The sequence below is a fragment of the Sus scrofa genome, chromosome 1, assembly GCF_054392235.1.
Source record: "Sus scrofa isolate SSC_HxYL_T2T_F1_AM1 chromosome 1, Sscrofa_HxYL_maternal_Yorkshire_Landrace_v2.0, whole genome shotgun sequence".
In the NCBI taxonomy this organism is placed as follows: Eukaryota; Metazoa; Chordata; class Mammalia; order Artiodactyla; family Suidae; genus Sus; species Sus scrofa.
The window spans coordinates 286,700,388-286,720,989 of NC_139383.1; the positions used below are offsets into that span (position 1 = coordinate 286,700,388).

The window sequence follows — 20,602 nt, forward strand, 5'->3', positions numbered from 1 at the left end:
GACATTATTATTCACAGGAGAAACTTTGGGTTATTTTTGAAAGAGAGAGGACAATTTGCAAGAAAAAGTTGAGAAATTCCCAGGAGGAGAGCTTGTCTCCCTGCCCCTGAAGCCGTCACTCGCCTTCCTCCTGGAGAAGCTTATAATGAGGCTGGAAGAGGCTGGCCTGTCCCCTCGGGGCCACACCTTGATCTGGCTGGCTGGCACCCCCTCCCTCCCTTGCCTGCTCACCACCCCCGAAACCAAAAATAACCCACTCCCTGTCCACGGTCGCCGTGGCAATGAAGCTGGGGCTTCTGAGGCTGCGCCTTAAGCTTGGAAGTCCAGGACCCCCGCCCCTTATTCAGCCAGAGCTGCGGAGGTGGGGCTCACCTGGGGAGGAACAAACAAGCCACATACACCAAGGATGGGGTGCTTCCTCCAGGCCAGCCCCCAGGCGAGCGCGGTCCATGCGTTACTCACTGAATCCCAGTCTCCCAGCCCTCCACCTGCAGCTGGCAGTCTCTTCCCCTCTCCACCGTCTGTGCCCCCCCTCCTTCCTTTTCCAACATGCTCCCACCCAGCCACCCGTCAAATGATTCCTGCCAAGCCTGCAGGAGCCACTGGGCTGCCAAACCCCACCGTCAATGCTCCATCTTCCTCCTACTTGACCCACTGACCACCGGACGTGCCTGTGGCTCCCTCCTCGGAACCCCTGCTTCACCTGGCCCCTGGGGCTCCTCACACCTGCTGGCCTCCTACCTGCAGCTCAGCATCAGAGGCCGCAATGAAGCCCAAGTCCAGGCATGCCCCTCCACCGCTCTGTCCCCTCACCTGTGCACCTGCCTCTCCAGCCCTCTGAGCACAGCTCCCATGGCCCTGGCCATAGTGCTTTTCTTCCTGCCACAGGGCCTTTGCACCTGCTGCCTCCTCTGCCTGAAACACTGTTCCTTCAGAGAGTCCCAGGCTTGATCCCTCATTTCCCCCACGGCCTCCTTAATAGATACCGGTTTTCACGAGAAGTCTGAAGTCCAGCGCCTGGCAGTTAAGGGACATGATCAGCCCCAATTCTGTTCACTTGTTCAGCAAGCACATGCTGTGTGTCTGCTGTGTGCCTCTGGGCCGGGTGGTGCACATGCAGACCAGCGACAGCCTCGCCCGGAGGGGCAGTCCGTTGGTCCAGGACCCTGCTGGGGAGCTGCTGGCTCGCCCGCTTCAAGGCACCAGGGAAAATGGACCCTGTGGGGGGGTCTGAGCCCACTGACTGGGGGCCCCCGGCCTGCTCCGGGCTGACAAGGATGTCCTGCCGACACAGCTGTGTGCAGCTCAGGGACAACACAGCTGGAGACACGCTGTCCTCTCTCCTTCACCAATAAACATGAAAGCAATTATAACCACTTCGAGCGCTGCAATGGGGACCGGAGGCCATGTGGGCACATCTGGAGGCGACTGGTCCATGCTGACCCGTGGGCTGCCCCTCTTGTTCCCCACCCCCACCCCGGTCCCTTCTCCAAAGCCCAGCCAGAGGGATCTTGCCAAAGTGCACACACCTGCTCAGGTACCCCTTTGCCTAAGACCCTCCTGTGCTTCACGCACCAGCCAGCATCCGAGGGCCTCCCGGGACCCGATACCTCATGGGTGGGAACGCAGCTCAGTAAACGCTCGGAGAGGGAACTGATGTGGCTGGATGATCCACAGACGGTCATAGATGACCCCTAGATGGAGCTGCATCCATAGGTGCCGTCACTGGAGCTACTTGGGGAGGGGCAGGTGACCTCTGGCTGCAGAGCTTCAGTCTCAGCCAAGGGGGCAGGGGCAAGCCCAGCCTGGCTCCACCCACTTAGGGAGGCGCAGGTAATTCCTAGTGTGTATTAACCGCCCAGAGACACCTCGCTGGAATCCTCGGTACTGACTCGCTGTAAGGTTCAGTCTGGGTCTCCTATTAAGGGCTTCTCTGCTCCCGGGGGCTTTGAAAAGCATTTACCTGGTGTAGCCTCTCTGGGTCACCAGCGTGTTTAGCTAACTAACCACAAGGTTCCATTCAGGATTAGGAAGCGGTTCCGCCCCGGGTCCCAGACAAAGGGATGAGGGCCCAGGGCCCAGGTGCACCGGGGGGCTTGGCTCCATGACTCTCCTCACCTGGCCGGACCCTGGATGCTGATCAGGCCCAGGTCCTCAGAGCGGTCCACGAGCTGGCACCGGAACTGGCGGTCCTGCAGCACCGTGGTGAGGTGGCACCAGTTGTGCTGGGCCACGGCCCCGCCCACGGCCAGGTAGTAGCCGTCCCCTGGAAGAGAAGCGCAGGACTGAGCACCGCTGGACTGCGGGATGGAGGAGGAGGGGCAGAGGGGCGGCAGAGGCCTCCGGGTGGAAAAATAGATGCTCTTGCCTTGAAAGTGAACGACAGAGGCCCGACCGAGCATGGCGACCCTCTCCAGGGGCCCTGAATCCCCATCACCCGCGGGATAAAGGGTGGGGAGGAGGGGCTGGGGTAGGGACCCCCCCGAGGGCTACACAGGCCAGGGGAGCATTTTCTGGGGGAAAGGGGAGCCCTTCTCCCACTTCTCAAAGGGTCTGTGACCCAGGAAGGAGTAAGAGCTCCCCACGCCGACCGGCCCCAGGGAAATGCAAATCCCGCCTCAGCCCCCTTCCCCCCCGCCCCCGTGCTGGGCGACCTCAAGCAAGTGTCTTTCCCTCTCTGAACCTCAGTGCCTCCACCAGTTGCTGTTCTCACTCCACAGTCCCCCGGGCCTGAGTCTCTGGGCTCCCCACCTTGGTGACATGGGGGCTCGGCTGAGCTGGGCTCTACAGGCCACGCCCCCTTGTGCCTTCCTGCCACCATCCTCGGGTTCAGAAAGAGACTAAGGTTCAGAGAGGTCGCAGGTGGGAGAAGACGGGTCTCCGTCCAGCTCTGAGTCCACGGCCTGTGGCGCACCTCTGGGGCCACATTGCCACCCTAGCACTGCCCAGGGGACAGCAGCCCATCTCCGCCCAGCGTCCTGGGAGAGCCACTGCCCCGGAAGCTGTGACCCCAGCCATCATGCAGCCTCTCTGAGCCCCCACAGTGTCACTGGTGACCGGGGGTTAATGTGCCTCAGCTGCAGGGATGCTGTGGTCCAGCTGCTGTGTGCCCTGGGCGGGGGGCTCTCACAGGCCATTCCGCACACAGCGGGGGAGGGGCAGCCCTGGGAGGGGCTTCCTTCCGTCCACTTTCCATGCACCTCCCCTCCCGCTCCCGCTCCTTCCCTCCCTCCCTCCCTCCTTACTCCAGCAGGGCTCCCCGTCTCAGAGGGATGGTCCCCAGGCAATCCCTGACCTCCCGGTCCCACTTCCTCCATCTTTACAGTGGGAATGAGGCCAGACCCCCTCACAGGGCTGCTGGGGGGACTTACGGAGCTCCTGCGGCACCGGGAGCCCAGCCCAGAGCTCGGGAACAGGGCGCAAGGATGGTTACACACTGGGCCACTCCCGTCCTGCCTGCGGCTGCTTTTCTCACCCTTCAGTGCTATTCACTCTGGGTGTCCTGGGGCAGCACCAGCCCCCAGCCCACCCTGGGAAGAGCTAGTGGGCCTCGTGGGAGGTGGGCAGCAGCTCGAGGGAGGCTCCTGCCTAGGTGCTCATCCCCGCATCCCCCCGACTCAGCATCAGAACAATCTGTCTTTAAGAGACCCACCTGGAGGTCCCATCATGGCTCAGTGGTTAAAGAATCTGACTAGCATCCACGAGGACACAGGTTTGATCCCTGGCCTTGCTCAGTGGGTTAAGGATCTCGCATTGCTGTGAGCTGTGGTGTAGGTCCCAGACATGGCTTGGATTCGGCGTTGCTGTGGCTGTGGTGTAGGCCAAGGACTACAGCTCTGATTCGACCCCTAGCCTGCGAACCTCCATGTGCTGTGGGGGCGGCCCTAAAAAGCAAAAAAAAAGAAAAAGAGAGAGAGAGACACACACTTCAACTTCCTTCTCTGGTGGTGTTGGGGGTGCAGAGCTGGTAGTAGAGCGGGGTGGGGGAGATGGGGGTGAATGGGGCGCACAGGGCCTCCCCTCCGGCCCAGGAGCACTCACGGCTGGGCTCCGATGGGAGGTCCTGGAGCTGGCATGGAAGCCCTTCCCCCACGCCCAGGCCAGGGTTCCACCATCCCCAGCCCAGGAAGAAGCAGAAGAGCCCTGGCTCTGGCATCAGCACCACCCTCCTGGGGTTGAGGTCCCAGTAGGAGCCCAGCCGTCTTCCCGGTCCCATCCAGCTAAGCCCGGCCTTGGCACCCCGTGTTCCATGAGCTCCTCTGTGCCCTCATCCTGGTGACCCTCCAGACCAACTCCAAGGCCAAGACAACCAGCCGGCCCCAAAGGACCCCCGCTCCCTGGGCTGGGGCTCCCAGGCCGTTGGCCTCCGACACCTTTGAGGCTCGAGTCTCCAGCAGTGTCCTCTGCCCCAGCCCCCGACACACACCAGGGCTCTGGGCAGCCCCCCAGGCTGCTGCCCCCGCCAGGGCCTGTCTCAGGAGGATGTGAGTGACACTGAGGCCGCCGGGCTCCATCAAAAACCCTGAAGTGCCAGGTCTCGAGGCCAGAGGGCAGCCCAGGTCCAGGTCCTGTGCACAAGACGGGCACAGAGGGCAGACCCCAGGGCTCTGGCACAGGCCAGGAGCTATGGGCTGTGGGCTTTATTCCGTGCTTTTCAGAATTGCTGGAATATTTCCTTTGGTGACACAAAATCGTGTTCAAAATCGCACTGCAGGCTGACGAGGCTGATACACAAGCCTGATCACAAGTGAAACGCCCCCTCCTCTTGACCTAGTGGTGATCCGACCTAGCGGGAGTGACTCACATGCAGACACACACGCATATTTAATCGATATGCATATTCATAGCAAGACTGGTACAGCTTTTTTTTTTTTTTCCTTTTCTTTTCACGGCCACACCTGCGGCACATGGAAGTTTCCAGGCTAGGGGTCGAATCAGAGCTGCAGCTGCCGGCCTACACCCCAGCCAAGATAACTCGGGATCCGAGCCGCATCTGTGACCTACGGAGCCGCACGAGGCGATGCTGGATCCTTAACCCACTGAGCGAGGCCAGGGATGGAACCTACATCCTCATGGACACTAGTCATGTTCTGAACCCGCTGAGCCACAACGGGAGCCCCAGTACCGGTTTTTTAAGGCTGAAAATATGAGGTCCACGCTGCAGTTTTTCCGTGTTGAGCGGTGAACCGGGATTTTGTGCTCCGCAGAGCGCTGGGCCTCCCTCCCCACCTCCAGGTACAAACCTCCCCGTCAGGCAGCCTTTGAACTTGATTCAGAGGCTCCAGAGTCCAGGAAAAACACCTGTGGGGGCCACTAGCCCCGCCCCGTTCCCCCCCTCGCAGAGCCTGCCCTCCCCCCACAGCCCTGGCAGGTGGGCCCTCAAACCCTTGGGTCATCAGAGGATGTGTGTGCCACAGCCTTGGGCAGTGGCTTTGCTGACAGAGCTCCCATGACAACCTCCACCTGTGACAAGGACGAGCTTTCCAAGTAGGGAGCTGAGGCTCCGGGAGGCCACGCACAGCCCTCCTGCCCCTTCAGGCTCTCGCTCAATTGCCTGCAGCCTCTCAGGAAGGTGAGTCACAGTGTCCACCTCACAGATGGGGAAACTGAGGCCGGAGAGCGGGGCCCCTGGGCCAGGCAGCCCCGGAGTCAGGATTTCGGAGACCTGTGCCCTCACGGGAGTCCCTCCATTCTGCCCCCCAGCTGGACTGGCTCTCTGGGGACAGCGGCTGTGGCCGCGCCTCCCCTCGGCTGGGGCTGAAGGCCAGACAAAGCTCCCAGGGGCCCCTCTCAAAACGGCCCCTGCCACCCCCTTGGCCTGGCTCTGCACAGGCATCCCCCTCGTTCTCTCCTCCGCTCCCTTCCCGCTGGTGGCTCTGACCCACCCTTTGAAGCTCAGGCCAGCATCACCTCCTCCAGGAAGCCCTCCTCACTCCTCCTGGCTCACCTGCCTCCCGCAGCCTCCTGGCATCATCACTCCCTTCCAGTCCCTTACCCTCTCACCACCGGTCTCTCTGTCCTCCTCCCGCCTCCTTCTCCCAGAGCCCAGGCCGGAGCCCCCTCCTCCCTCCAGGGGGCCCTGACCCAGTCCTACTGGGATGCAGCTGAAGCTGGGGCTCTAGGTTTCCTGGATGGGCTGTGCCCTTCCCCGACGGCACAGTTCAGCCACACAGGGAGCGGCACGGCTGGATCCCTTCTCCTCGGAAATCCAGCCTCTCCGAGGTGCAAGGGGCCCTTTCTGGGGAAGGGGACGCTCATCACTGCCCGGCATCTCAGCCGTCTTCCTTCCTCCCTGATGGGGACACATCCCTGCATGGAGATCAGGCTGTGCCCATGGGACCCAAGGAGTGGGTCAGGAGCTGAGGTGACAGAGGCAGGTCTGGCTCGGTGGAGTCAGAGCCGGGCCAGCAAGGAGTGTGAGGGCTGAGCTCCCCATCACAAGGGGCATGCAAGCAGAAGCAGGGGGCCCGCAGAGGGCAACCCGGGTGTCAGCCTGCCCACAGAGCTGGGTGTCTTCTCAGGACCCGCTCCGGTCTGAGACCGGGAGTTATACGGGAACCCAGAGAGTAACGGAATACGGATGTCAGCAGCAAGAGGGCGCGAACTTGCCCGCGTGGGAGGCATGGCCTTACCCTTGGCTTCTTCTGCTCCAGGCAGAAGAGACGAGCACGCCCAGGCTGTGGCCCCTCGGAAACACCACGGAACGGGCAGGTGCAAAGACATACTCACTGAGTGCTCGGAGCCCAGCAGCACTGCCTGAACAAAGGCTGCCTTCGGCCTGAAGCAAACTCTGATCTCCTGGCCCGACCCCAGCGGGCGCTCTGGTGATAGAGAGCATCCCGGCCCTGACCACCCCGCGCGGGCAGCCGCCTCCCCCAGCGGGGCTGCAGTCTCAGCACCACTGGGCCTCGGGGGCGTCTCTTACCTTCAAAGGCCGGGGTCAGCGGGGAGGCCTGGGGGCTGGGGGCCAGGCGGCTGACCGTCAGGTCGCTTTCCGTGCCCCCTCGGTGGTTCAGCATGCAGGTGTACACGGTGGAGCCTGCGGGCAGGAGAACCCCGGGGGTGGGAGCTGCTCAGGGCAGGGTAACCCTTGTCGGGATGCCCTCATGAGGCCCCCTCATCTCTATGATGCCACCACGGCTGGGTGACCCAGAGAAGGACAGGCCGGCCAGCCAGCACTGCCAGCCCCAGAGGAGGAAGGATCAGGAGGGAGGCTCCTTTCTTCTGGAAAGGCCCTGACTTTGGCTCCTCCCGCTCCACCCTCCCCACCCCACCGGCTGGGGGCAGGAGTCACATCCCACCTGCCTTAGTGCACCTCGCATCATGCCTGGCACAGCAGAAGGGCCAGGAAGCTTTGCTGAATCAACGAATATGCAGATGGGGCGTTGCCTGGTGGCCTAGGGGTTAGGACTCAGCGCCTTCACGGCTGTGGCCCGGGTTCAAGCCCCAGTCTGGGAACTGAGATCCCATATCAAGCTGCTGCACGCAGCCATGGGGTTGAAGAAAAAAAAAAAAAAAGAGTACGCAGATGGATGGATGAGGGATCGAGCAGGGGGTGGAAGGGTCTGGAGGTGAACAGGAGGACGGAGACGAGGGGGAGGAGTCCGAGGAGGTGAGCAGGGCTGGTGTGGGTGCGTGGGCAGCTGGGTTGGCTGCCTAAACGGTGTAGTGGGGGAACTGTGCTCCGTGGAGGCCCTTTGACCCCAGTCCCTGTGAACGAACTTTATTTGGAAACAGGGGCTTTGCAGATACGATGGTGCTGAGACGATTAGAGGTCATTACAGTGGGTCCTGAACCAGCATGACTGGTGTCTCGAAAGGAGACGAAGCTGGGGGGACCCGTGTGGCTACAGAGCCGAGACCGGAGGGACGCAGCTGCCGGCCATAGATGCGTGGCCCCTGCAGAGGCCAGGAAGGCTCTACAATCCCGGCACCACAGCGCTGATGGGGTGTGTGGGTGTGGGTGTGCTTTTTAGGGCCTCACCCGCAGCATATGGAGGTTCCCAGGCCAGGGGTGGAATCAGAGCTGCGACTGCCGGCCTACACCACTGCCACAGCCACAGCCACGCGGGATCCGAGCTGCGTCTGCAACCTCCTCCACAGCTCATGGCAATGCTGGATCCTGAACCCACTGAGCGAGGCCAGGGATCAAACCCATGTCCTCATGGATGCTAGTTGGGTTTGTAACCCACTGAGCCAGGATGGGAACTCCAACGGCCCTGATTTGGAACTTCCAGCCCCAGACTAGTACGACAATACATTCAACCTGCTTCAAGCCACTCAGTTTATGGCATTTTGTTACAGCAGCTCTAGTGGACTCACACCCTAGATGGGTGAGTTTGGGGTGGGTGGGTGGGTGGGTGATGAAGAAGCAAGATGAATGTCCCATATATTGCACAGGACAAACTAAGAAATTATTCATTCTTTACCTAGAATTCAAATGTTACTGAGCATTAAACTGTAAGGCTGAATTCTAGAAACCTTATTTGGGGAGAGGGTTCCTGGGGGGCGTAAATGGGCAGATGCCCAGCCCCGGGAGACGTGCTGAAGACCCGCTGCCTCCAACCTGTCCAGAACTAAGTCAAAGGGAAGGGGGGTGGGCAAGGGCCTGGGGCTTGGCCAGGAGGGCAGAGGGGTCTGGTCACGGGGGCCCAGGGCCAGCCAAGGAGCTGGAGTGTCTGGCCTGCAGAGGGACAGGGTCAGCTTTTTGCCACCTCCTCTCAGTGCCCCGGGCTGTGCAGAAGCGAGAAGGGAGCGTGGCCCACCTGGGCTCCGTACCTGGGGGCCGGCTGACATCGGCCGAGAAGAGCCAGTCGGCTGCCTTCCTCGCATCCGGGCCCACCAGGTAGAACTTCCCGAAGTAGGACATGTCAAACACAGCGGCAGCCCCCCTGCAGGCCAGACACTCCTTCTTGATCTGAAAAGGCCCAGAGGTGGGGTGCAGGGGGGGGGGGGCTCTGGAACCCGCCTCCTCCCCACGTCCCTGCAGCCCTCGCTGTGCTCCCGCCCTGAGCCCCTCCCCGCCCCAGCCAGGAAGCCCCTGGGGGTGGCCGTTCCTCTCAAGCACAGGAACACTCCCCAGGGCAGAGCAGAAGCTGCAAAATAAGACTCAAAAGCAGGCAAATCATACAAAATAGGTTCTTTGCCCACAAGGGAATTAAATTCGAAATCAATAGCGGAAGGAAAAATCGGAAAATTCGCCAACAGGCGACATCAAACAACACGCTCCTAACTAACCAAAGGATTAAAGACCAAAAATCACCGAGAGAATTAGAAATTACTTCGTCATGAATGAGAAGGAAAACACAGCAAATGCAGAATGTTAACAGGACAAAGCCAGCGGCCGGCTCCCGGTGACTTTACACCTGCAAAGGCTCTCAAGCCAGCAACCTAATGCTCCACTCCAAGGAAGCAGAGAAAGGAAAGCGAGTTAAACCCAATGCAGGCAGAAGGAAAGAAATAATAAGACGAGGAAAGAAAAAATGACATCTGAAAGAAATAAGAGGCTCGGAAATTGGTTTTTGGAAAAGATCAACAAACTTGGCAAATCATTAACTAGACCGACCAAGAAAAAACAGAGGCGACTCAAAGTACTAAAATCAGGAATGAGAGGGGGACACTGGCACCCAGATAATGCAAATAAGATGTATTGGAAGGAATTCTATGAGCAACAGCCCACTGACACATTAATGGAAATTTCTAGAAAGACACAAATTACGGAAGCCACCTGAAGAGGAAATAGAAAGTCTCTATAGATCTAGACCACAAAAGAAATTTAATTAGTAATTTAAAATTCCCCGCAAAGAAAAGCCCAGGTCCAGACGGCTTCATGGGCGAAGTTTACCAAACATTCCGAGAAGAAATATTACCAATACTTCACAAACTCTTTCCATGAGGCCAGTATTGCAGTCGATGCCAAAACCAAAAGACCTCATAGGATGACTACAGACCAATATCCTTCATGAATACAGATACAAAAGACCAGGGCAACAGAGTTCCCTTGGCAGCTCAGTGGGGTAAGAATCTGCCAGAGTGTCTGTGAGGATGCGGGTTTGATCCCTGGCCTCCCTCAGTGGGTTAAAGATCGGGCATTGCCTTGAGCTGCGGTGCAGGTCGCAGACTTGGCTTGGGTCTGGCATTGCTGTGGCTGTGGTGTAGGTGGGCAGCTCTAGCTCCAGTTCGACCCCAAGCCTGGGAACTTCCACATGCCGCAGGTGAAGCCCTGAAAAGCAACAAAGAACAAAGGCACAAAAGCTGCTGTAAGCAAGACAGACTGGTTCTGACATAAGGACAGACACAGAGATCAATGGACTGGAACCCAGAGTCCAGAGACGAATCCTCAGCTGACCTTTGTGGTCAAGCGATTTGCCACAAGGATGCCCAAGGCAGTTCCATGGGAAAAGCGGAATCCTGAACAAATGATGCTGGGATGCTGAAGAGCCACCTGCCAAAGAGCGAAGCTGGACCCGTTTCGCACACCATGCACGAAGCTGCATCAAGCTGGATCAGAGGCCTAAGTACAAAGCCTAAAACCACACAATTCCAAGAAGAAATATAGGAGCAAGTCTTTGTGACCTGGGTTAGGAAATGCCTTCTTAATTATGACACCAAAACCACGTGAGACTCGAGAAAAAAAATACCTAAGTTGCACTTCGTCAAAATTAAGAATTTCTGTGTGGCCAGCAATATTATTAAAAAGGTGAAAAGAGGAGTTCCCGTCGTGGCGCAGTGGTTAACGAATCCAACTAGGAACCATGAGGTTGCGGGTTCAATCCCTAGCCTTGCTCAGTGGGTTAAGGATCCGGCATTGCCGAGAGCTGTGGTGTAGGTTGCAGACACAGCTCGGATCCCGCGTTGCTGTGGCTCTGGCGTAGGCCGGCAGCTATGGCTCCGATTCAACCCCTAGCCTGGGAACCTCCATATGCCGTGGGAGCAGCCCAAGAATCGGCAAAAAGACAAAAAAAAAAAAAAAAAAAAAGTGAAAAGACGACCCACAGCATGGGAGAAAATATTTGCAAATCAAAAATCTAATGAGGCACTTGTATCCAGAATGTATGGCGAACTCTTATACGTCAATAAAAAGATGGATAAGCCAATGAAAAATGAGCAAAGTATCTGAATAGCGGGTTCTCCAAAGAAGATATACGAATAGTCAAATATGCACATGAGAAGGTGCTCAACCTGCAGTCCTCAGGGTAATGCAACTCCAGACTTCGAGGTACCACTCCACGCCCCGCTAGGATGGCCAGAACCCAAAGACAATTACGAGCGGTGGGAGGACGTGGGGAAATTAGAACCCCAAACCCGGTGGGGGGTGTGAAATGGTGCGGCCACTCTGGAAAACACTTGGCAGATGCTCCAAATGTTAAACCAGACCCAGCAATCCCACTCCGGGATATACACCCCGAGAGGTGAAAAGCAGAAATGTGGGCCACAGCGGCGGCTCGGAGCCGGCGTGGCCGTGGCTGCGGTGTAGGCTGGCAGCTGCAGCTCTCATTCGACCCCGAGCCTGGGAAGGGCCACATGCTGCAGATGCAACCATTAAAAAATAAAAGCAGGAGTTCCCGTCGTGGCGCAGTGGTTAACGAATCCGACTAGGAACCATGAGGTTGCGGGTTTGGTCCCTGCCCTTGCTCAGTGGGTTAACGATCCGGCGTTGCCGTGAGCTGCGGTGTAGGTTGCAGATGCGGCTTGGATCCCGCGTTGCTGTGGCTCTGGCGTAGGCCGGTGGCTATGGCTCCGATTCAACCCCTAGCCTGGGAACCTCCATATGCCGCGGGAGCGGCCCAAGAAATAGCAACAACAACAACAACAACAACAACAACAACAACAACAACAAAAAGACAAAAGACAAAAAAAATAAAAGCAAAAACAGATGAACGGCTAAAGAAAAAGTGTGGTTAAAAAGATAGCAGAATAGTGTTCAGAATGAAAAGTCATGACATACGGATACATGCTAAGTCGCGGGCGGACCTTGAAAACAGGTAAAGGACAGAAGCTGGAGCCAAAAGAGCACCCTTGTAATGAGTCCGCTTTCAGGAGAAGTTCTGATGTGGCTGACCTGCGCAGACAGAAGGCAGATCGGGGGCTGCCGAGAGCTGGGGGTGGGGTGGAGAAGTGGGGAGTGACTACTGATGGGTGAAGGGTTTCTTCTGGGGGGAGACGAACGTTCTAAAATCTGTGGCGATGCCTACACAACCCTGCGACTATATTCTAGAATATTGACTTGCACACTCTAAACATACAGTGTGTGAATACATCTCAATAAAGCCAGGTGTGTTTTTTTTTGTCTTTTAGGGCCACACCCGAAGCATATGGGTTCCCAGGCTAGGGGTCGAATCAGAGCTGTAGCCACCAGCCTACACCACAGCCGCAGCAACACCAGATCTGAGCCGATTCTGCGACCTACACCACAGCTCACGGCAATGCTGGATCCTTAACCCACGGAGCAAGGCCAGGGATCGAACCTGCATCCTCATGGATCCTAGTCAGATTCGTTTCTGCTGAGCCACAATGGGAACTCCAAAGCTGTTTTTTTTTTTAAAGAAAAGAAGGCAATGGAGTTCCCAGGTGGTGCAGTGGGTTGAGGATTTGGTGTTGCCACGGCTGTGGTTCACCCAGTGGCCAAAAAAAAAAAAAATTGTAACATCTCTTGTTATTTTGCCCCATACGGTATGCCAATGCCCTAGCCTTCCCTTGCCTGGCACCCCATTTTTGCCCTAAACACCTCACCCCACCACTGAACAGATGTCCCAACCTCATTGTTGTTTATTTGGGCCACACCCTCAGCGTGGGAAAGTTCCCTGGCCAGGGAACCAACCCACGCCACAGCAGCCACTCAGGCCGCTGCAATGACAACTCTGGGTCCTTAACCTGCTGCGCCACCAGGGAACTCCCCGTTGTTCTTACTAAAAAAAAAAAAAAAAAGTATAGCAGCCCAGCTACCGCTTACGGAGCTGACACTACCTCCTCCCACCCCATGGTAGGTACACCGTGACCCCTGGAGCAGGTGGGATACTGATACCCAGGTGCCCTCAGAGGCCCCGAGGTGTCACATGATCTGCTCGGGGCTGCACAGGTGGGAACGAGCCGGGTCATCTCCTGGTGCCCCAGAGGCCACCGGGTGCATCGTTCCTACTTGGCATCCAGTGATGCTGGTAGGTGGGAGTGAGCGGATGGTGAGGTGTTTACACCAGGGCAATTGGCCAGCATGGCCACAGAGCAGGCTTCTTCCAGGGCAGTGGGCTGTTCCAAAGCACCCCGCTGGGTCTTTGAGGCTCCTGAGCCCAGGCACTGCCACTCTCCCCTATGCACCATCCCCTTAGGAAGCCCCCTCCCCCGTCAGGCTGACACTGCTGCAGCTGCAGACCAAACAGCTTCCCAGGGCATCTACCCAGGCCGGGGAGGTTGCCAATGCTGAGAACAAGTGTGCATTTCATGCTTTGGGACCGTGGAGGCGCCTTTGCGGGGGCGGGACGCAGCCACAAAGCCAAGTTGGCATATTCCCTCCCGGCTCCCACGTCCTCTGGGGCCCGAACGTCCTGCAGGCCTGGGAAGCAGCGAGGCTGGAGGTGCCAGACGGAGCCCGTTCACTCCCATTCCCTCCCCCGGAGGCAGCCCTGCGTCCCCCCGCCCAGCTCTCAGATGCACGTGCCACTTCTATTTCAGAAAGCCCCCCACCCCCAGCGCCTTGCTGGAGCAAGTTTGCTTCCTTTCCTTCAAAACCAGGCGCAGGATTGGTGTAAAATGAAACTGTGGGCCTTGCTCAGGAAGGAGGAAGGGTTTCAAAGCAGCCAGAGCAGCGCGTGAAGCCCCCCCACCCCTGCACTTCCGAACGAAGGGTGCCACGTGGCGGCGGGGGTCCCATGCCCGGGAGGCTGGCCTGGCTGCCTTCCCCAGGGGCACTGGGGACCCCCTCCTGGATGTTTCCCAGGCCTGCCCTCTCTGGGGACCCCCAGGCCGAGGGGCCCACCCCCCACACAGTTACTGTGGGGGACTTCACATCCTCTCCAGCCGGTCTGTGCACGGGGGGCGCTCTGCTGGGGTGCGACACTTTCCAAAGCAGCTGGGCTGCTAGGGGGTGAGGGAAGCTGGCATTGCCCTCTCTGCAAAAGTTCCCTGCGAGAACATCCCTGCATGCCTGCTGCCGACTCGGGGGGAGGCCCGGCCCCTTAGACCTCGTCACCTCAACCCCAGAAAGAATGGGGAGCCAGGCCTGGGAGCAAGGGGTCTTGGGTCTCCAGGTGCCCTCTGACCCGCCTCGCCCGCCCACTTCTGGAGCCAGAGGGGCGGTGCGCAGGGCCCAGACCACGGCCCTTCCGGCTCTGATCTCTTCTGCTGTCCCTGGGGGCCCATCCTGGACTTACCTGTCCCGCATCTGGGCTCTGTGTGCGGGAGCTGACACTGGGGCTCACCACCCGGCGTCGCACCAGGCCTGGGGGCAGCTCAGAGAGGGGTACGCCTGGCCCGAGACCGCACAGCCGGACCCAGGCCTGCCCGTCCGCCCCCCCCCCCCCCCGCCGAGGCCAGTCCTAAGGGGTGCCCCGCCTTCCCTGCCCCCAGGGCTGGGGCTCCTACCACGTCGTGGTGGGGCGGGAAGTCGAAAGTGTACTCGTCGCCCAGCAGCCGGCTGTAGGCGTAGTCCTGGTGCGCCCGCTTCCCGTAGGCCCCGTAGTAGTCGTAGGGGAGCACCTGGCAAGGACGTGGTTGTCACCCCCTCCCCGACACAGGCAGTGTGGCCTGGAGCTGGAGGCTTGGCAGAGACGAAGGTCCCCAGGGCAGATCTGGTCCTGCCCCCTCCGAGCTGCCCCCTCTCGGGGCGAGCGTGTTGACGCTGGGATGGAGGAAGGGGTTCAGGGGTTCCACCCGCGTTGCCCCAGGGACCCCGGAGTCACCGTGGCGGTGTGGCGATGCAGGGGAAGCGGGTGTGCTCAGGGGGCCAGAGACGGGGCTGAGCGGGAGGCAGGGGCGGGTCGACTGGGCCCCCGGGGGCCACCCCAGGGCCTCCAGATCAGTGCCAAGCAGCGGGATAAGGCCCAGGGACCAGCTTGTGGAGGAAGAGGGTGACAGGTTTGGGGGTGCGGTGGCCCCAGCGATGGTTCCAGACAGGATCCGGGCCCTGTCCTGCTCTGGGCCAAGCCCTGCTCAGAGGGCCGCTCACTTCCAGGGAGGGAGACCCTCTCTACAGATGAAGACTGGCCCAGAGAGATGGAGGCTGGCCTCGGCCACAGGAGAGTCCTGACAGCTGGCCTGAAGCCAGCAGCCGCCCCTGAGGCCAGGTCCTCAGCCACCACTCACAGTGGCCTCTCCTGTGCTCTGGCAGCCACTCTCAGAAAGGCCCAGAACCCAACAGCCCCCTCCTAGCCCTGCTTCTGCCGACAGAGCCCCTTCCCCCCCCCCTCCCCTCGCCTTCTTCCCTGACACCTGCCCTCACTCGGCTGGCTCACCTGGAAAGGTATGAGCAAGCCAGAAAATTCTCACCCCCCAGCAGGGCCAGCCCCGCCCAGCCCAGTCTTTCTTCACAGGTAGAGCTCTGTGTGGTTCTGAGCCAGGTCTCTCTCTGCTCCCCCCAAGCACCCCCCACCTCCTCCACCCCTGTTCAAGCCCTGGTGTCCAGGGAGGGAGGGGCCTTTCCTGGAGTCTCTGCAGAAAATCCTCGCCCTGGGCCCTCCAGGTGGCCCCCACTGGCCCTGAAGCCCCTTCAGGGACCACCCAGCCCGTGTAGCCTGGCCGGGGATGGGGGACTTGGAGGTGTTTCGTCACTTGGAGTCCTGGACTCCACCAGGGTGGGGGCTGCAAGGCCTGCCCATCTTTTTTGTTTTTGTTTTTTTTCAGGGCTGCACCTTTGGCACATGCAATTTCCCAGGCTAGGGGTTGAGTCAGAGCTGCAGCTGCCAGCCTACGCTACAGCCACAGCCACGCGGGATCCGACCTACACCGCAGCTCACGGCAACACCACATCCTTAACCCACTGAGCGAGGCCAGGGATCGAACCCGCATCCTCATGGATACTAGTCAGGTTCTTCACCCACTGAGCCACAGCGGGAACTCCCAAAGTCTGCTCATCTTGGGACCAAGAATAAGTTCCTGATTCCTGCTCCCATCTCCTGCTTGCCCATGGATCCCGGGGGCGAGGGGCTTCCAGGGCAGAACAAGCTGGATGCAGCAGGCCCTGTGGAGAGCTGCCCGGGGAGGGGTCGGCCCAGACCCCTGCTCTCTGCTGACCCCAGAGGAGCTGAGGCTGAGGCCACCCTCGCTCTGGCTTCCCTCACCTAACAGGCAGTGGGATTCGCCTTGGGACACGGTTGCTATGACGACGGGAGATGGGTTGCATTGGAAGGGGATGGGTGAAACAGAGCAACGGGAACGGGATTTTAATTTGGACAAATCTGGCTCCAATACCATCCCCCGACTGGACTTAAAGCGTCACATCGCCTGCTGCACAGACCCCGGCCGAGGTCTCACGAGCAGAATGGTTTTGAGGACCCAGGCCCCTGGGAGGCACTGGGTGGGGGAGGGGCGCCCCCCAGGAGGGCACCCAGAGGCCAGGACGCTGTGAGACACCAGCTTACAAACTAAGGCATGGAACGCATCATTTCGTGCTAAATCCTCCCACCAACATTAACAGTTGCAGTTGCCAAAAATACATGAACAAAATTATGAGACGATGCTCTCATTTCTCCTGTAAAGCGGGGGAGTCTAGCGCGCTGCCTCCTGGCTCTGGAACACCAGCTCTCCCGGGCCCCTGGTCCCTTTGGGCCACGGAAGGCCCGGCCGCCCTGGGTGGGGAGTGATGCCCACGGGGCCATGTGCAGAGGCAGGGCCCTGTGCCCACGGGGAGACCTGGCAGATCGACGGGGGCTCGGCTTCTCTGAAAGCAGGATGACTCACCTGGCCCTCGATCCATCAGGCTGGCCGAGTGCCAGTGGCTGCAAGACATGCAGCCACCTTGGGTGGGGAGGACGTGGAGGTGGGCTGGAGGCAGGGTGAGGGCAGGGCGGGGACAGACGTGTGGCCGCTGGGTGCTGGGGGCTTACTCACCGGAGCTGGGCCTTGGGGACTGAACCAGCCTGGCCGTTCCCAGCCGTGCCGCTCCTGGAACACACAGCCTCGGGCCAGGAGCTCCTGGTTGGGGGCAAAGGATGGGGGATATTGAACAAGCACACCCAGGCCTGGCCCGACCCCCAGAGCAGGGCAGGGAGTGGCCAAACCTGCCACCTCACCCCACAAGGGGCAGAGGGCAAAGAAGTCCTGATACTTGGAACCTGGCGTGGGCTCTGACTCCGGCCCTGGAACTCCCCCGGTGCCCCCACGGCCCCCGAGAGTCTCCAGTTACTTTCTCTGATGAACTGAACTGCAGCCCGCATTTCCATGGTGAAGCCCTAACCCCAGTGTGACACATTTGGAGAGAGGGCCCCCGCGGAGGGAGGCAGGGTGAAATGAAGCCCTACAGCTGGGGCCTGAACCCTCCTACGGAGGAGGCGCCAGGGCTCCGCCTCCATCAGGAGCAGACACCGCAGGAAGGCGGCCGTCGGAGAGCCAGGACGCCAGCCCTCGCCAGGAAGCGGTCAGGTTGACCCTGACCTCCCAGCCTCCCGAGAGAAATTTCAGCCTCCCCGTATCTGTTGTGGCAGCCCAAGCTGACGGCGCACCCTGTGACTCTGTGCTGCCACAGCCAGACACACACCCAGGGCAAATGCAGCCAGCGCTGGAAACAAGCCCGTGATCACGCGCGTTCCCAACAGCCAGGAGTGGGCAGAGCGCAGATGCCCCTCCACTGACCATCGGTCACCAGTGTGGTCCATCCAGACGCGACATTATCCAGCTTAAGAAGGAAGGGCAGCCTTTCACCTGCTACATCATAGACGAACCTCCGAAACAGCATATGCCCGGGAGAAGCAGCCCATCACTAAAGGCCACACAAAAGGCCTCATATTCCATTAATAAGAAATGATCAGAAGGGGCCAATCCGAAGAGATGGCAAGTCGAGTCGAGGTTTTTCCAGGCTGGGGGGAGGGGCAAATGGGCACATAATGGGCACAAGGCTTCCTCCTGGGGTGACGAAATTGCCCTGGAACTGGATACTGGCGATGGCTGCACAGCAGTGCGGACGCATCTGATGCCCCCGAACTAGACACGTTAGAATGATTAAAATGGCGACTTTCATGTTATATGCACCTTACGACAATAAAAAATTACAGCAGACACAATAAGGTAGCAGTGGTAGACTTCCTTGAATATAAATTTGGCTTGCAGGGGAAAAACACAAAAAAAGAATCTCCACTCTGATTTGAAGGATCCTGTAGCTGGGGATAAAGCCATCCGGCTGGCGAGGGGACCAGAGCCTAGATGGGGGCCCCGGGAGCTGCGTCTGGCAGGGCGCTCAAGCGCCAGGACCAGTGGGGGCCGGAGGCCCAGAGGGTCTGCGTCTCCCCCTCCCTGGGGACTGCTGACCCGGAGGGAGGGGGGGCCTGAGGTCACAGGCCAACTGGTGACACCCAGATGTGTTCTCGGCAGAGTCCCCTTTCCCAGAAGGCAAAGTAAGGGGCCAGGCTCTACGGAACGCGACCGTAGCAGCGGCTGGGATGTGTCACCAGGAGGGAGCTGACGAGGAAGAGGTGGAGGCGTGGACGCATGCAGAGTCCCCCCCCGGGGCTGGTGCTGTGCCCGCCACGTCCCCTCCAGGCAGAGCTGTGCACAGATGAGGAAGTGGGTGTCCGAGCCCCCTCCTTTCTGGTGACAGTCCCTGCTGAGCTTTGGGGTGGTGGTGGGGTTAACGCCCCAGGGCAGGCTGGGGGGAACCCGAGGCCACGTGTGGCTAAGCTTTCCCGCTGGCCAGAGAACGGGGCAGCCCAGGATCCATGACGTCTTTGTCCTGGGGAGGGGTGGCCCTCTGGGGTCCAACTCGGGGTCCTGGGAGAAGGAGGAGCCTTCGGTTTAAATGCTACCTGCTCCCGCCTTGCGCTGCATCCATCCAGTCAACAAACATTCCCTGGGCACCTGTCAGGAGCCAGGCTCTGTGCTCAGACTGGGGCACAGCTCCTGCTGGCAGGTGAGCCAAGCATGCAGCACAGGATGGGGGAGGCAGGAGGGCTGGAGATGGAATGGGGGTTTAGGGAAGGAAATGCGAGCCCAGGGAAGCTGCCCGGGTTATCGGGGAGCCAGGGAGAGTGCACAGGGGCAGGCCCCAGGGAAGGGCAGCTGACAATGGGTTTCATGGTGTAAGTAGGAGCTCGCCAGGAAGGACAGGTGTTCTGGGCAGGCTGCAGAAGCAGGAGCATGTCTCCTCAGCATGCTGCTGTCTGGCTGCACCCTTCTGAGGGGCAATTGCATGCACCTGCCCCGGGGACCCCTGCTCACCCTCCCCACTGGCCTCCGAGCCCACTCCGTCGGTAAGTGCCGAGAATGACATGTCCTCCCCTCCCCTGCCCTGCAGCAGGGGTGCCACGTGCGCTCTGTCACCCACCGCCTGGGCCCCTGAGAGCACCCGCCCGCCGGCACAGGGCTCGTGGGGGGCGTGTACCTCGTGCAGGGGGTCCCTCCTCATGTTGCGCCCGGCCAGGGGCTCATCGTGGGGGAAGACGATGGAGTAATTCTTGGCGTAGGACTCGTGGCTGCGCTCGCGGATCCAGCGGCTGTGGTCCGTGAGCGAGTGATGGAAGCGCCTGCCATGGATAGAGGGCCGGTCACCGTCTCAGGGAGGGACCTGGGCAACCGGACCGTAGTCCCTCCACTGGGGTTCTCCCTGGCTCGGATCTCCAGGGGGCGCCTGGCTCTCTGTTCTCCCCCCCACACCTTGGGGAATTCGCCCCCTGGCCTGCAGCCCCCACAGCCGTCAGGCACAGAGAGTGGGCACAGAGGGCACAGGGCTCCAGGCTGTGCTTCTCATCCCCGACCTGGGCCCTGGGCCCTGCGCGGTGAAGCCCGGAGGAGGTCCCCGGAAGCCCAGGTGGCCTGGTGAAAGTTAACGGGAGGGATCGCCAGAGTCTAGGGTCAGCAGACCTGACAGAGAGCCCCTCTCCCCCTCAGTGGAGGCAAAGAGTCAAAGTCACGGCCTGTGAGGTCAGACCCCTCCAGAGCAGTGCAGGTTCAGGAGACATAACAGCTTGTCTGGGGGCCCCGCTCCCGGGATGGTGTGATCGAGTTCCCTGCAGGCTTGTCCCCTTGCAGTTGGGGGGGACACCCTGGTGATGTTTGACTCCCGCCAGCAGCCCCCACGTTATCTCTTGCGGAGCTGAGAGGCCCCGCCCCCATGGCTGTGCCCCTCCCCCAGCCTTCGCATGGCAGAACCGCCAGGGCTGCACAACCGCCTTTCCACCTGGTCACCTGGTCTCCTTGGACCGGCCCTGGCTGCCTGAGCCAGCTTGGGCACAACCACGGGGCTGCGGTTACATGCCAGGCCCTGCAGCCTCCTCCCAGGCACAGCCCAGCTCTCAGTGCCCAGCCCGTCACTGCCCTTCGTCAGGCCCCCACCTCGCTCCCCACCTGCTGGCACCTCACGTGGCCTCCAGGGCCACCTGCTCACCAGCTGTGTCCCATCAGTGTTTCTGTCCCCAGGGGCCCTGTCTGAGCCTCGTCGGGGCTCACGGACCCTTGGTTTGCAC

At 60.0% G+C, this 20,602-nt stretch overlaps 1 protein-coding gene across 21 annotated transcripts in view; it reads right to left on the reverse strand.

Moving 5' to 3' along the window:
* The window catches only part of SARDH (sarcosine dehydrogenase), a 64,833-nt gene that overhangs the window by 21,982 nt on the left and 22,249 nt on the right, over window positions 1-20,602 (reverse strand). For 18 of the 21 annotated variants that reach the window (XR_014843786.1, XR_014843747.1, XR_014843753.1 and 15 more), the window contains 6 exon segments: window positions 19,522-19,663; window positions 17,040-17,123; window positions 14,577-14,690; window positions 8,778-8,916; window positions 6,926-7,039; window positions 2,119-2,266 (listed from right to left, as the gene is read on the reverse strand). Coding sequence is in view for 18 of the 21 variants with exons in the window: in XM_021090883.2 (XP_020946542.2) it covers window positions 2,119-2,266; window positions 6,926-7,039; window positions 8,778-8,916; window positions 14,577-14,690; window positions 17,040-17,123; window positions 19,522-19,663 (741 nt within the window). In the remaining 3 variants the exon portion in view is untranslated. 21 annotated transcript variants of the gene reach the window in all.